At 42.5% G+C, this 16,692-nt stretch overlaps 2 protein-coding genes across 2 annotated transcripts; both read left to right on the top strand.

Annotated features, from left to right (window-relative positions):
* Positions 1-1,821, top strand: LOC311493821 (uncharacterized protein; the record flags this gene model as incomplete). The annotated part of the gene is made up of 1 exon (XM_084552605.1): positions 1-1,821. The coding sequence occupies exon 1, from the start codon at positions 70-72 to the stop codon at positions 1,819-1,821; it is 1,752 nt and encodes a 583-aa protein (XP_084408731.1). The 5' UTR covers positions 1-69.
* Positions 1,822-13,736: 11,915 nt separating this feature from the next.
* Positions 13,737-14,855, top strand: fam43b (family with sequence similarity 43 member B; the record flags this gene model as incomplete). The annotated part of the gene is made up of 1 exon (XM_084554010.1): positions 13,737-14,855. Exon 1 carries the CDS (start codon positions 13,848-13,850, stop codon positions 14,853-14,855), a length of 1,008 nt encoding a protein of 335 aa, XP_084410136.1. The 5' UTR covers positions 13,737-13,847.
* Positions 14,856-16,692: the final 1,837 nt, after the last annotated feature.

The following is a 16,692-nucleotide window of genomic DNA, read 5'->3' as shown; positions in this document are numbered from 1 at the left end:
CACATTCTACAAAAGACTACAAAAATCCAGCGTACGTTTGATTCTACATTGACCTTGTTACCCAGATCAATGGCCCGAAGAAACTACCCAACCTACAGACAGGAGTCTGCAATGACTCCTCAGAATAATGCCGCCCCGAAATTCTTTGCCTTCACCGGGGACGAAACGGACCTCGACTTCTGCGCTGAGGAAGTCCGCGATCTGCGACGTCAGCTAAAATCAGTGCGCAAGCAGAATAATTGGCTTTCCTCTGAAAAGGACAAGCTCCACAAAGACTACAACTTCATCAAGCGTGAGAATGACAGGCTGAAGGCACTGATGCAGAAGCAGAAAAACACCACAGCCAAAGAGCTGAAGGACGAGACACCTTCACAGAGCCACAACAAGCTCCAGCTAGAGGTCAATGACCTGAAAAAGGAACTCAGCCAGAGAGACCAAGAACTCAGCCAGAGAGACCAAGAAATCCTTCAGCTCCAGAAGGAGAAGGAGAATTTCTCTGCAAGCCTCAGTGACAACAGGGAGCTGCTGGCTGAGAGAAAAAATATGGAGGAAGAGAAGAAGGCTCTGGAGGACCTGAAGAACCAGCTGGAAGAACAGAAGACAAAACTGAAAGAGCAGAAGAAAAAATGGATGCAGGAAAAGAGAGAACTGTTTTACAAGGAAGCAGACAAGAAGGATAAAGAACAGGAAGAACTAGAGGAGAGAAACAAACAAATGATGGAAAAGAAAGAGCTAGAAGACAAGAATAAAGAAATGGAGGAGAAGATTAAACAGCTGGAGGAGACCAAGAAAGAAATGTCAAAAAGCAGACAAAAACTGAGTGAGAAGAACACTGAAATGGAAAAACAGATGACAGAACTGCAGAAGAAAAACAAACATCTGGAGCAGACTAAGAGAGAAATGGTGAAGAAAACTAAAGATCTGAAAACCCATTGTGAAGATGTGGAGCAAGAAAACATACTACTAGGACAAAACGGTAAACATCTGGAGGAGACCATGAAAGAAATGGAGAAAAGAAGTAAAACACTGACAGAGAAGAATGCAGAGCTGGAGCAGGAGAAGAACGATCTGGAGACGAAGAGTAAAGCAATGGTGGAGAAAAGTGAAGAACTGAAAAATAAGTTTAAAGACTTAATTAGAGGGAAGATAGAGCTGACAGAGAAAAATAAAGAACTGGAGGAGCAGAAGAGAGAAATGGAGGAGAAGAATAAAACACTGGAGGAGCAGAAGAGAGAAATGGAGGAGAAAATTAAACAACTGGAGAAGAGTAAGAATGACATGCAGGAGACAGGTAAAACCCTGAAAGAGAAAAACAATGATTTGGAACAGGAGAAAAAAGACCTGGTGGAGAAAAACACACATCTGGAGGAGAATATGAAGGAAATTCAAGAGAAGAACGAAGAATGGAAGAAGAAGAATGGAGATTTAGAGCAAGGCAAGAAAAAATTGGAGGAGAGGATTCAAGAAATTGAGGAGAAAATTCAAGACCTGAGGAAGAGGAATAATGAATTACTGTTGAGAAATAAAGAACTGAGGGAGAACAAGACAGAAACAATGGAGAAAAATAAAGAACTGAGGGAGAAGAAGAGAGAAATGGAAGAAAAATACATGGAAATGAAGGAGAAGATCACAGAAGTGGAAGAGGTTAAGAAAGAAATGGAGAAGAGAAATGCTACTCTGGAAGAGAGGACTAAAGAGCTTGAGGTAACGGAAGAAATGGAGACAGAGAAGAAAGACTCCACAAAGTCAAAGAAGAAAGACAAGAAGAAGAAGAAGGGTTTCTGGAGCTGGCTGTGCGGAAATAGGAGTGAAAGAATGTGAGAGTGGCAGATCCTAGTTAGGTTGGCCAAAACCACCTTCTTTCACCCTTCCTCCATCTCAGCCATCCTAACCTCTCCATCCTCCCCATCCTCTGCACATTACCTCTGCTACCAGATCTCTACCACCCTTACTCCACATTTTTTCCACCCTCCCTCTATGACCCATCCACCTCAGCTCTTCACCCCATCCACCTCAGCTCTTCACCCTCCCTCCATGACCCATCCACCTTAGCTCTCTGGAGGGAGAAAGAAGAGTGAAAGAATGTGAGAGTGGTAGATGCTAGTTGTTCAGGCTGGCCAAAACCACCTTCTTTCACCCTTCCTCCATCTCAGCCATCCTAACCTCTTCATCCTCTCCATATTACCTCTGCTACCAGATCTCCACCACCCTCACTCCTCTTTTTTACCACCCTCCCTCCATGACCCATCCACCTCAGCTCTCCACCCTCCCTCCATCACCCATCCACCTCAGCTCTTCACCCTTTCCCTCGATGACCCGTTCACCTTAGCTCTCCACCCTCCCTCCATCACCCATCCACCTCAGCTCTTCACCCTCTCCCTCGATGACCCGTTCACCTTAGCTCTCCACCCTCCCTCCATGACCCATCCACCGTGACCCCCCCATTATTCCACCATTCCTGTCACCCGCACCCTCGCCCCTCTTCTCTTCACCATCCTTCCATTACTCTACTCCCCTACTCCCCCCAGAACGCTCCTACCCCTCTAGAACCTCCCCACGCCCCCGCCACTCACACCCCCCAACAGCCCCCCCGCCCCTAACAGCCCCACTACACCGCCCCCTGCCCCGCCCCAACACGCCCCACGACACCGCCCCACGCCCCCGCCACCCACACCCCCAACAGCCCCCCCGCCCCACCTATGCCCCGCCCCACCTATGCCCCGCCCCTAACAGCCCCACTACACCGCCCCCCTGCCCCGCCCCCTGCCCCGCCCCAACAGCCCCACTACCCCCCCGCCCCAACACAAACCTAAAAACCATTAAAAAAAAAAAATTATTTTGTGTGTCTATGTATCTCTATTTATAAACAACAAAATACAACTGCAACACATTATAGCAGTTTTTACAATGACAAGTTAATGTTAATACATTTTATTGTAGAATTTGTCAGTGGCTAAAGGTTTGATATTATTTAAGAAAGGTTGTCGCACACTAACAATAAGGGTTCACATTTTTAAAACCAGTTCCACAACAGTTGGGAGTTCTGTTAATGAGCAGCATGAGGGTGTGTGTCCTATTTGTCCATAAATTTGGATTAAGTGGGTCACATGATGTGGAAGCTATTGAGAAAATTACTGAATGAAAAAGTGGTAAAAATTATGATTTTTCCCTTAACATATTAATATAAAACAGTAACAGACATTGAAGCCTATATTTAGAGGTGTGTCATTTTTGTCCAGTGTGGTAGTACAATTTGGGATAAGCTTGTAGTCAGGTGGATCACATGACATGGACACTAAACTATAAAAAAATAAATAAAAAATTCTTCTTTCTACATATTAAGTTAATATAAATTACTTAGGTATTACATATCAAAATAGTGTGCTGCATGAGGTACATGTATATGTTTCATTCATAATTCTCACTAACATGTTTATGTAGAAATTAAGATATTGAATATAACATGATTTTGTGAAATGTATTCTGTAATTTATTGATTGTCCCTACGTGACCCCTCGCTGTATCCCAGTGTTTCCCAAACTTTTCACAGCCCATACCCCTTTAGACATTTGACCTCCAGCCATGTACCCCCTACTCTCACGCACTTGTAGAGCTAGAAAAAGAAATGTCTGTGAGCCTGCCGTCACCCCCACCACCCACATTTAGCATGCATAACATACAAATAGGGCGGCAGAGTGGCGAGGTGGTTAGCACTGATGCCTCACAGCAAGAAGGTCACCGGTTTGAATCCATGGGCCAGCTGGCCTTTCTGTGTGGAGTTTGCATGTTCTCTCTGTGTCTGCGTGGGTTCTCTCCGGGTACTCCGGCTTCCTCCCACCATCCAAAGACATGCTCATTAGGTTAATTGGTGATTCTAAATTGGCCGTAGGTGCGTGTGAGTGTGAATGGTTGTCTGTCTCTCTGTGTTAGCCCTGCGATGGACTGGCGACCTGTCCAGGGTGTACCCCTGCCTCTCGCCCGATGACAGCTGGGATAGGCTCCAGCAGACCCCCGCGACCCTTAACAGGAATAACCGGGTATAGAAGATGAATGAATGAATGAATACAAATAAAATCTCTTAAAGTGAATTATTTCTCACAAAATAGATTTATTTACCGGCATTTTCAGTGAGCAACAGCAGTTCTGAAATCTATCAGAATTGTTGTCAACATAATATAAAGACCCAATCAAGAACAAGATTTGCTTGTTTCTGAGGGGAAAATCACTGTAGTGAGTATAGCTATATCATTAGGAGATTTGCACCTGCCCACCAATCACAAGGAATTGGCGTTTTTCTTATTTAGGTGACCTAGCTCAGGGATGGGCAACTGGCTGCCCGAGGGCCGCACACGGTCTGCGACCTCACTCGAAGTGGCCTTTAGATTACTTTTTGATAATTATAAAAATGTATCCTCTGCGGCACTGAATCAGTTGTAATGGCACAGTTGGCCTCTAATGCAGACACCGCCTCGTACACGCTTCCACCGGGTCTTCTCCACCAGTGAAGAAGAGACGTTGAGCCATGGCTAAGAGCGGAAGAGAGAGAAAATTTGATCGAGAAAATCGTGTGTGTGTTTCAGGTGAAATGGGAAGAAGATTATCTGTTCACAGAATGTAAAGGCAAACCTATGTGCTTAGTCTGCTTAGAGACGTTATCTGCCATGAAAGATTTCAATTTAAGTTGCCGCTAAAACACGTTGCACAAAGCTAAATATGAGAAGTATTCTGAAGCTGCAAGGGCTGCTATCATAGCGGACCTTAAATCAAAAGTACGCAAACAACAGCGACTTTTTACCAGTGTCCACTGCTGGTAGTGGTGAGGTAGAGTGGGTATACAGGGAAAATGTTGAACTCTTTCTCAGTGTAAAAATGCACAAATTAGTTCTTGCAATTAATGTTTGTCTGCTGTTCTGCAGCTTTCTGACATCCTTGAAATGGATGGTGATTTGTATGTTTTATTTTCATGAGCCCTTTGCACTGAAAAACAAAAAAAAATAAATAACAATAAGTGGTTATTTTGTTTGCTTCAATAAACACACACACACACACACACACACACACACACACACATATATATATATATATATATATACACACACATACATACATACACGCAAACAAACATTTAAAATGGCAGTTTTATCATATCTGGTTAAGTGTGCGGTCCCTCTGGTAGTGTCGATGAAAAATTCTGGCCCCCTCCATCATTTAAGTTGCCCATCCCTGATCTAGCGCTAGCTACATTAGCAGCAAACTGATACATAGCTTCAAAGCCGGTTGTCCTACAATCTAGCTATTAACATAATTGACTCACATGAAAAACAGTCTTTTGATTTTTCATTTAGGTGGAGAATCAGAAAATGAGAAAACAACCTGTTATCCATTTTTTCAGTTTCGAAATGTAATCAGGCTGAGTTCAGAATCAACTCTTTTACCCCTGCGTACCCCAGATTGGGAATCACTGCAATACACCTTCAAAGCAACTGTTTAAAAGCTTTTTGGCCCGTACGGGGATCGAACCCGCGACCTTGGCGTTATTAGCACCACGCTCTAACCAACTGAGCTAACCGGCCTACTGTAATCCTGAACCAAAGGTGTCTGCTTGGTGCATTGACTTGACAACATGAAACATTTGCCAAGTTTCAACAGTTTCAAGTGTTGGTCTTGGGTGAATGAGATATTAGTATGTCTACTGTGTAACTGTGACCTAATTAATGTGCAGTAGCAGAATAACATGAATGTTTCATCTACCACAGATGGTAATATCTATTTGCCTGTACTGCATCTGTTTTTTTTTGTTTTTTTTGACATGTCAATTTTAACACACTTTGAACAAATGAAATATTTGCATATGAAAGCATTTGGTTGACAACACATTGTCACTAAAAAGAAGCGATCAATACAATTAAGTCTCTATATGTCAGTATTCACTAAAAGGAAGCAGCAGGTAAGCAGCTTTTAATCCTCCACTCTCAGTTTTTTGTTATTGTATATTGCATTCAACAGCATTTACTGCTTTGGAGGGTCTCTGAATTCCAATGCATGGCCTCTTCTCTGAAGTACTGTTTCAAAACCTTTTATAAATTATAGAGTAAAAGAACACACACAAAAAACTCCTCTGGCTGAATCGGTCTGACATAATCAGGCTGACATGTGAATGATTGGCCTTCAACAATATGCAGCTTGCTTCTGTCGAGAAAAGGTGCAAGCTTGTTTTCAACCTGAACAAAAGAACAGCAGTGTCCTTGGGGCTTTTATTCAGCATTAGTCACCTTGTTATGTGGACACAGTCTACCTTGCAGACGCTGTGCCCCTCTCTGCCCACGTGAAGCCCCCACTTTCTCACTTTCTTCGTCACATAATGACTTCCGTTTAAATGCCAGCCTGATGCACGCTCACATGGATTTCAGAAAGACGCAAATATCCACAGCAGAAGGAGGGTGCAGCTTTATGAGAGGTGAGAAGAACACTGTGTATGGGCCCTCTTGATGCTGTACTGCTGAAAGGATGACATTTTGAATTTACTGGGACTGCCTCAGATAAACCTGGCACTTTGCCTGCACATTAGAAGATGAAAACAGATTGCAAAGAATTACACATTAGAAGACACGCAGCAGACACGCACGTGCATACATCCAAAGAACATTTAACCTTTGAAATGTTGAAATATTAACAGCTTTTGGTTGAAGAAGCACAAGCTGTACTAATGTTTAATCAAAGAATATTTAAGACCCAGCCTCAATTTCAAGTCTTTATTTAAGCTTTTATGAACTTAAACATTCTGTATCATGTTTTTGGAAAGAGTAGAAATCATCAAAAGAACTCTCACTTCTCACTAAAGCATTTTTCTCTCTAGCCTTGTCTCCAGCCCTGTCTATAATTGTTCCTATGCAGTAATTCTATTGTTTTTTTGTTTTTTTTTTAGCAGGCAAGTTGGTCGGTTATTAGCTAAGTAGGCATCACAGTTACTAACAAATAAAACTATATAAGAACTAGACTGTGTGGTACGACATTTTACAGTGTATAAAGATGAATTAACCTTCTGTGACATATCCAGGAGTCCCAAATGGCTATTTTAAAGTCCAGTATGATGACAGACCATTGCCATCTTGGCAATGTCTTACTCCTAGATGATTAAATGAATGGACAAAGAGGTGTGCAGGTTGATGCCTATGCAGACAGCTAGTAACATGTGACCGACCTATCACTCAAAACAGCCAATAATTATGCATAACTTTAGACCTTAATATAACTTAAATAAGTAGGTTCAGGGACGGCACAGTGGTGTCGTGGTTAGCATTGATGCCTCACAGCAAGAAGGTTCTGGGTTTGAATCCCTTGGCCAACTGGGGCCTTTCTGTGTGGAGTTTACATATGCAGTTGCTCCGGCTTCCTCCCACCGTCCGAAGACTCGTTAGGTTAATTGTGATTCTAAATTGTGTGAGTGTGTTGTCTGTCTCTGTGTTAGCCCTGCAATAGACTGGTGATCTGCACCCCGCCTCTTGCCCAATCACAGCTGGGATAGGCTCCAGCCCCCCGCGACCCTCCAGAGGACAAGCAGTTACAGAAAATGAATGAATGAGTGAGTCAAGGATGGTAAAATGAGTTGTGGACCAAACACTTTTTTAAAATGTTTTATGCCAGGCTGAAAACATGTTGGACATTACCTGGAGGTCTATGGGGATTGGCTCACTTTTGGAGCCATCCTCAAGTGGCCATTGGGGGAACTGCAGTTTCTGGCACTCCACGTTGCCTCCGTATTCAGCCTGAGAAGTATATACTTGTCTGCAGCCAGTTTTTGATGTGGTGAACGATAATGCCATAATAAACAATAGGTAAATGTGTCCAGGAATTCCCTGGATTACATAAACCACTCAAAGATGAACTATATCTCAGATGAGTATGCCCCATGGTAATCTGTGGTCTTCAAAGGTGACTGTCATACTATAAGCAAACCAGTATGTCATCTTAATATTTACATTATACGTGGGTCATATCAGTCCTATCATCTACCTATTAATGAGAAATAATTATCCTTCCTTGATCACTGAGAAACTAGAGCAACAACCTCAACTAACTGTAATGAACGTGCACAAGTTTGCCCTTCAGATTAAGCTTGATCTTTTGGCTAATTGGCAGTTTTTCCTTTGACCTTGTTGTACATACAAACAATAAATCACTGACTGCAGTACAGCTTTTTCATTATGGTACTGTACAGGAGTAAATGAGGGGGAGCTGACCCGCAGGTCTCCTGTGACTGTTCCGTTCTTTTGATTAAGGGATGGAATGACTCTTGTGCATATAATGCCTTGCAATCTCCATTAAACTGCATTATGCATTCAGCCAAGCTTATGGAATCTATAGGATGGGAATGAGATGAAATAGATTTTTATCCCTCGAGACTTAAACAGCACTTTTTGTAAACAAAAAAAAGACCTCCATAAAGTGTTCAGTAGCCGCCCCCTCTTCATTTTTTGAGTCTTATTTTTGATCGTGTTATTAGGTGGCAGTAGTCTGATGATATATGAAGAGCACAGTGGCCCTTTCCATCATCATTCCCTCTCGCTCGTTCTTTACCCTGCGCCTGTATAACCATAAATCAGTCATCTGGGAGCTGGGCCCCTCTCTGCCAGGCTCCTCTCATTGATTTCACTGCACGGGGAAAGTGTAGCGTGATGAAGAGAGCCCACTTCAATTAGGCTGCCTTGCTGGACAGAAATGCGTGGCATATACCCTGTCCTGGATAAAAGGATGTCTTTGTGCGCAACGAGATGAAACTAAAGATAAGGAAGCAGAGTTTGGGAGGTGAGAGATATCACTTGGATAAAAGTAATTGGTTTGCTATAAAACATTTCTGGGTTGCTTGTGTGAGCCGATAACTGATGTGCGTTTTAAAGGGGAGGAAATGAACAGAGTTACAGGAAATGAGGACGAAGCAGGAGTTTCCAAGTTGGCAATTCAGCTGTGAATAAACAGTTTTTATTTACGTGACGTTTTACTGATCCCATGAGCTTCATGTATTTCAGTGTTTTAGTAATAAAACTGGGCCTCTTGTGGTACTCGCAATCAAACGTTTTTGTTAATGTCCAAATCACAAGTTTTTAGCCATGGCAGTGGTGGATGGTAAGTTAATATATTGTAATTTAGTTGGATAGAGTTTTCTTTATAATGTATTATTTTAAAGGAAATGTAAAATAACTCATTCTTTCTTACTTTACCATTAGCATGCTAACTGTTGCCTAGCAGCAGTGTTCCCACGACTTCCAGCTGACATCTTCACTTGAAAGAGTTTTGTGTTCACATCCTCAATAACAACGAGCTGGCAAGGTCCATGTGTAGGCAGCAATCATTTGGTTGATGTTTGTGGTCAAATCAAGTTGGATGGACTAATCAATAAGATTTGGCGTAACTATGGTGACCTTTTCGGCTTTATTTGTATTTACTTTTATCTAATGTTAGCATGCTAACATGGTCAGTTAAGAATGTTACTGAACACAAGCCAGAAATCTACATAACTTTCTTCCCTTCTTCATACCATTCTTCAGCTTTCTCTCTCGTAGCGTGTCTTTGGGCGTGGCTGTCTCTCCTGCTCCACCTGTGGCTGACACACCTGATGTCTGTTATCTCATTAATCCCTACAATATTTAAAACCTGGTCGCTCCAACAGTCTTTGCTAGATTATGTCATGTCAAGTCACAGCAGATGTGTGAAGAGCTAGTTGTCTTGTTCTAATTGTCTGTCTGCATACTGACTGTTTGCTGTGTTCAGTTCCTTTGTTTGCCAATCTGGTTCCCAACCATCTAACTGCCTATCCATGCCTTCAGCCTCAGACAACTCAGCTTAAAAGAAAATCTGCACAATTTCTCAGCAATAGACTGTAGGTTTGTGTCTGCATTTGGGTCCCCTTCTGTCTGTAAGCCGAATTTAGGAGACAACTAACTACTAACTTCTAGAAGATTAAACATGTTTTATACTTTCTGTGTTGCTGGTATTTTACACTTACGCACTTAAATTCAATACAATTGTAAACTTAATGGGCTTTCTTTTTGGCACAGTGTACCTTTATTCTTTTCACTTTTTAAATATGTTATCGCATGGATTTAAAGGGGAACTACTGTTTTTTACAACCTGGACCTTATTTCTGGCATAAAATACGATCGTTTACTCACCCATATAACTTTTGTGTAATTTGTAGGCAGTCGGGAAATATTTAGATCTGCATATATCCATATAGAGGGAGTGACTGGGGCACCGAAACGCAGCCTCTAAATAACGCATTATCTGCTGCGAAATTCGTTCATTTCACCAATATTTTGTTATCGTACGCTAGTGCTATTCCCCGTTGAGTGAGAGATTCCCCTGAGTGGCGCGGTCGGCTTGTTTACCTGTAATTTGCTACTGCTATGGTTCGTCCACAAAAAATATTCAGCCATGTTGCAAAATACTAGCAGTAGCAAATTACAGGTAAACAAGTCGACCGTCGCAGGTGCCCACACCGCTCAGAGATTACATCATCCAGGTCAGAAGACATCATACATCACCTGTATATTGACCTACAGACCCCGGATGATGATAACAGGTAACTCCAGACTCAACAGGGAACAGCACTAGCGTCCGATAATAAAATATTGGTGAAATGGACGAGTTTCGCGGCAGATAATGCGTTATTTAGAGGCTGCGTTTCGGTGCCCCAGTCACTCCTACTACATGAATATACGCAGATCTAAATATCTCCCGAAGGACTACAAATTACACAAATGTTATATGGGTGAGTAAACGATCGTATTTTATGCCAGAAATAAGGTCCAGGTTGTAAAAAACAGTAGTTCCCCTTTAAGTAAAGTTTTATCCAGATTCTCTCTTGAAAAAGAGGTTGCTAACCTCGGTGGGACTGACCTGTTAAATACGTGCATGGAAGATGGATTTACACTTCTAAAGCAGCTTCTTTAGAAAGAAAAACACGTAATATTCACCCTGAACGCAGATGGAATTATTAAAATGGACCACGCTCTCCGTATGAGAGAGCAAATTTATAAAAGGCCCTTTTTTTTTCTTTTAACCACGACTACAGCATTCCTTACAAAAGCTGCTGCACAACACCACTTAAAAGCTGTTAGAGTAAACAAGGTTTAGCAGCTAAAAAGACTGAATATAACACCCTAATTTAAATAAACAGCCTCTCATACACGATGATAACTCAGATATGTCAATACTGAATACACTCATCCTCTTCTGTAAAGGCCAAACCATGATGGATTTTTTTCAATTTAGCATATCAGGGTCTGCGTTAATCTTCTGTGGTTAGCGATGAGCTATCTCACATCAAAGAGGTGATTTATGGGGCCGATGCTGTTTGTAGAAGGCCTCTCAATCTCATGGCGTTTGGTGGATCGGATCACGGCCCCAATCTTTATTGACTAAACACTCAACTAGACTAAGAACAAACATTGCTTAATTGTTTCTCCACAGCAGGGTGTCCCTTATGGCGATGCCACAGACTATTCAGAAAGCATTAACTTAGTTTTAGCATTTCCGAAAAGCCTAAAGTTTGGCCACATGCCCTCTGAATATGTATGTGGCTTGCAAAGGTGTTATTTTCAGTGAGCATCCCAAGCCCTTGAAAATAACTGGGATTTTAAATAGAGCTGAAAAGAAATTCTAAATATTTCTGCACATTTTTCTCTAATAACAATAATAGCAGGCGTCTGTATGTGAGATAGTGCCTCTAAGGCAGCTCAATTTATTTTTCTATTCACAGCATGCAGGGGAAGAAGGAGACATTTATTTTCCAGTGTTGCCACAGTAACTATTCTCTCAGCAGAGAACATCATCTACCATCCACACGACAGTTCAGTCCAGTCTGGCACAGCTCGGTGGCAGACACATACTGTGTGACATTTATTTTGATTCATTGCAACATATGTTGAAAAAGTTAACCCAGCTACATGTTAGAACACACAGCGGTAACATTGATAAAATTGCGTTTTTTTCTTACACAGACTTGCGACCAAGGTTTTATGTTTATCTACTGAAGTATGTACATTTTAAAGGAGTATGGTGATGGGTAAACTGATTTTTTTTTTTAAATCAATAGAAAAAGATAAAATGTTGATAGTGTATTTCATTGGTACAGTACAGTATAGCTGAGGTTGACATATTGAGATATTTCAAGAAGAACCTTCACCTGTTTGTGTCGTTAATATAAAATTGGATCATCAAAGTATTCATCCTCTGAGGACCTTGAACGTCTACAGCAAAACTGAAGGCAGTTCATTCAATAGGTAACCTGGCACACAATGGTGTGTCACACAGAACCATCCCAGATTTCATCCATGTTATCTCTTTTTTTGAGAAGGAATGGCAATGAATAAGTGACAAGTGACTGGATGACCCAACAGTCTAACACCGCATCAGTCGCTTCTTGCTGTTGTCACCATAGAGAGTCGTCACACCAAATATGCTATCCTCGTAGGGTGCAACATTGAGTTTTGGCCACAAGCACATAGCTTGACACCTGGCACTTTAGATTCACATATGATCTCATGAATCTTGTGAGAGTCCATCTCCTCTATCAGTTATATTTGTGGCGCGACATCACCTGCTACAAAGGTGCATGGAGGAGGAAAAGAAACAGTAGAAAGCAGTAAATAGAACAATTTTGCTAGACATGTTTGAGCTTGTAGTCTTCATCAGGGCAATCAAGAAATGCTGCAAAGGACAATTTAATTTGTCATTTTTAATGGAAACAGCTAATCATGTACATGCACATATACATGTAAGCCAATAGGGCACCTGTAAGGTGGGCTTGGCCCTGTGGCATCAGGCTAACCAATCAGATACCTCCACAAACACATATACCAGCCAAGGTCCACAAGTGTGCCCTATTGGCTTATATGCATATGTACATGATTGTTTTTTTCCATTTAAAATGACATATATTTTTTTTCTTGATGACCCTTATAGAAATAGATTGCTAGGGAACAGGATGGGGAATATGTTTGTTATACTGCAAACCAGTATGAGCAGGTATGGCCTAAACGACATTTCAGTCCTAAATATAGTCTGCAGGTTTCATCCCGTGGTGTATACTATATTCTTTATTTCGTAGCACCACCAAATGGAAGTTTTAATTCCTGCTCTAATTAACTTGACTGTTATATCTGATATATTTTTCCACATTCATATTTTGCAGTTGATGGAAAGTCTGCCTTTTTGCATTTCTCAAGTAGCCACACCTCAAAACCACTGATGTGAACAAATCATTCACAGCATTAAAGAACACTACAAAGTGAGTTGTAATCCTCTGATAAAAGATAGTTTGATTGATTGGAGATCAGCCTGTATTATGTCTTGATTACTACACTACACAAGTGACTTTTACACTTTAATTAAATTGTAGTCACCTTAGGCCTTTGAGACAGAGTGACTTGGTGATGCGCTGTGTGTGTTACAGTGACACAGTGAATACACCTCAGTGCAGGGCTGGAAGAATAAGTTATGCTTTGGTAGGGAGCCATTTGGAAGCAAAACAATAAAGCAGGGAGGGGGTTGAGGGTGCCTGAGCGCTGGGCTAAGGCTCCAGCACTGATCAGCGCTGGATGATGCAGAATACGGACGAGAAAGAGGAGGAGGAGGAGGAGGAGGAGGAGAGGAAGGAGGAGCGAACGGGTGAACAGGCTGGCTGAGGCTCGCAGCTCTCAGTCTCTCCTCTGTGCTTCGCAAAGCAGCTCCTCTCTGCTTTTCCTCTCTCTCCCTCGCACACATTGACTTTCATACACTTCTTGCCTGAGCTGACGAGAAGAAACGCAGCGGCAGAGGGGCTTGCTCGCTACAACTCCTCCCGCACCATGCTGCCCTGGAGAAGGAATAAGTTTGTTCTGGTGGAGGACGAGGCCAAGAGTAAGCCCAAGAGCCTGGGGACCGGGCTGACCTACCACTCCATCCTCTCCTCTCTTCTGCGCTCTTGTCCTGACTTGCTACCTGATTGCCCCTTCGACTGGGTGGGCAGCATCTTTCATACCAAACGGCAAAAGGTGGAACTGAACAAAGAGGAGCCTGTTTACAATGTGCGCTATTTGGGAAGTGTGGTCACCATCACGGCAAAGGGAGACGGCTGCACCCAGGAGGCTGTGGCCAAAATCTGGGCGAGGAGCAACTACGGGGAACAGAGTGTCAAGATGAGGTTAACAGTGGGATCACAAGGCATCCGAATGAGTGCAGACAAATCTGGGAAAAAGAAACCCATCCATCTTTACTCTCTCAACCGAATCACCTACTGCACCGCTGACCCGTGTCGACCAAAAATCCTGGCTTGGATCTATAGGCATCAGGTCAAAAATATGGCGGTGGTGCTACGGTGTCACGCCGTCCTGGTAAGCAAGTCTGAGAAGGCCCAGGCAATCGCTCACAGCCTGTACCAGAACACCACCTCCGCCTTCAGCGAGTTCAAACGGCTGAAGCGTCAGAGTGATTTCCGGCACTGCCAGCAGCAGTTGCTGGGCGAGGAAGCGGTGCCCCTGATGCCCCTGAGGAGGCTGCTGAATGGGCAGTGCCACTACAGACCGCCTGCTGACAACCCCGGGAGTGCCACCCGCCTCTGCTCCATCACAGAGGAGGACGAAGAGGAGGATGAGGAGAAGGACGACAAAGATGGGAAGGAGGATGTAGAGGAGCCAGAGGAGGATGCGGAGGAACAGCAGCAGGAGAAACAGAAGGTTTTCACAACAAACACAGATCCAACTCAGCTACTGTCAGAGTTGGACATTGGGGATATTGCCCAACTGGAGCAGTGCCAAATCAACTTTGTCAGTGACAGCAACAACAACACGTTTACGTTTATAACCTCTTTGGTGTGACTATAACGCATTTTAAAGAATACGATTCTGCAGCACCACAGTAACACATTCCTCTCTTTGTCCTTCACTGGTACCCCACTCAGGCTCTCTCCTCACCCATCCATGTAATGTGAAGTGTTTACCAGAAACTTCTCCTACTACCAGGTGGTGGAGAAAAGGCAGCCGATCGCTCTGTGGGAGTCATTTCTATTCTGGCCAGATGGCTCAGACGCTGGTTTGACAGTAGCAGTTTGAGAAACTGCGTGTTTACAAAGGAGGGCTGGTGATGCACAGACTAACGACAGCACAATGACGAACGAGGACAACGGCTTCAGACGACACGAGAGCACTGACACTGAGATCACTGACTTGCAGGTCACATATTGATCCCAGCACCGAGCAGGATGTATACTTAAAGCTGTGTTTGCCAGCAGTGACATTCACTTTTTGGATCGACATGTAATATTTTTTCAGGGAGGTTCTTTGTAAATTTGTGTACGTTTTCTAATACGACAATCCTCACTGAAATTCACAGTCACAGACTGATCTTTCTGAGCGCTCACAATTGTCAGAAGTTTGTTACGGTTTTGCTAATGATCACAGCCGACTAATGAATAAGGCTGTAATTTAGGAGGCAAGCCATTGAGTTGACGTGTTTATTGCTGACATTTGTTACAGTCCTTATCATTTATGCATGACATGTCAGCAGTAACCTTTTGGAGCTGAGCTTTTTTTTTTTTCTTTTTGTGACATCTCGGATCCTCCAGCTTTTTAAATGAACACTGTGATAAACATGTGACCAGGGACAAATTACAACTGTTCATGCAGCATTGTCTAGTTTATGTAATGCATTTATATATATACATACATATATATATAAATCTATCGCTGTGCTGCCTGGTTTGCCAAAAGAAAAATAGTTTGCCATTGCTGTGCCCTTTTTAGTCAAGTTTTGCTAACGCAGTTTTTCCACGAGCCCTTGCAGACGTACCCTCAAAATTGAACACCAACTGTTTTGAATATGACCTTTGCTAATATCCTGTTGATAATATCTGTGCTACTGTCTAAATATGCATTGTGATTGCTATAAGATGAAGCTATTTATTTTCCAGATCCGATGAATAAAAATTGCCCTCACTTGGGTTTCCTTCTTGAATCTCGGAGGGTGTGTATTTCTAGATGTTATCCGAGGCATTATTCAAATGACTCCAACAGCTCTGCATTCCACTAGTGTGCATTTGCATGTTTGTGATGTGGAAATGCATCTATCCTACACTTCAAAGATAAAAACAGCAACAAATTCACACTGGCATATTATGCTTCTTGAACTGTAAAACTAAAAGGAAAAAAAGAAAAAAGGCCAGGAGGAAAAAAAACACCAAGTGTGAACTTTAAACTGCCCGTCAGTCTCATTACATGGTGATGTGGTGTGATAAATTTCTGGAGGCCTTCTACCAGCTTTCCATCGCTTGACTCAGAGGGGAGCAATTAATCAGCAGATTGAATTGTTCGGGAAATGAACATAAAGCACCTGCCTCTGCAGAACGGCTGACGGGCTCTGTCAGTGCCGAGTGATCCAAAACGGGTACCAGGAAGTTGACTCACCCATCAACCATTTTACTGCTAACATCAGCCATTTTAGTGAAGTCTCTGAGCTGGTTTACTGGAGCCGCATTTATAATTAGAGCGTGTTTGTGATGTGATGATTTGCAATCAGGCAGTTTTACAACCGCCAACAATGAATTAATATTTCATATTCCACAAAGTATCACCATAATATAACATTTCACTATGATGAATATATTAATGCTGTGAAATTATTAATGGTAAATCTCTTCATGAATTCACTTTAATTGTC

The sequence above is a fragment of the Chelon labrosus genome (assembly GCF_963514085.1).
Source record: "Chelon labrosus genome assembly, chromosome: 10".
NCBI classification, from domain to species: domain Eukaryota; kingdom Metazoa; phylum Chordata; class Actinopteri; order Mugiliformes; family Mugilidae; genus Chelon; species Chelon labrosus.
The sequence above is the reverse complement of the archived record's forward strand: the minus strand, read 5'-3'. Positions and strand labels throughout refer to the sequence as shown.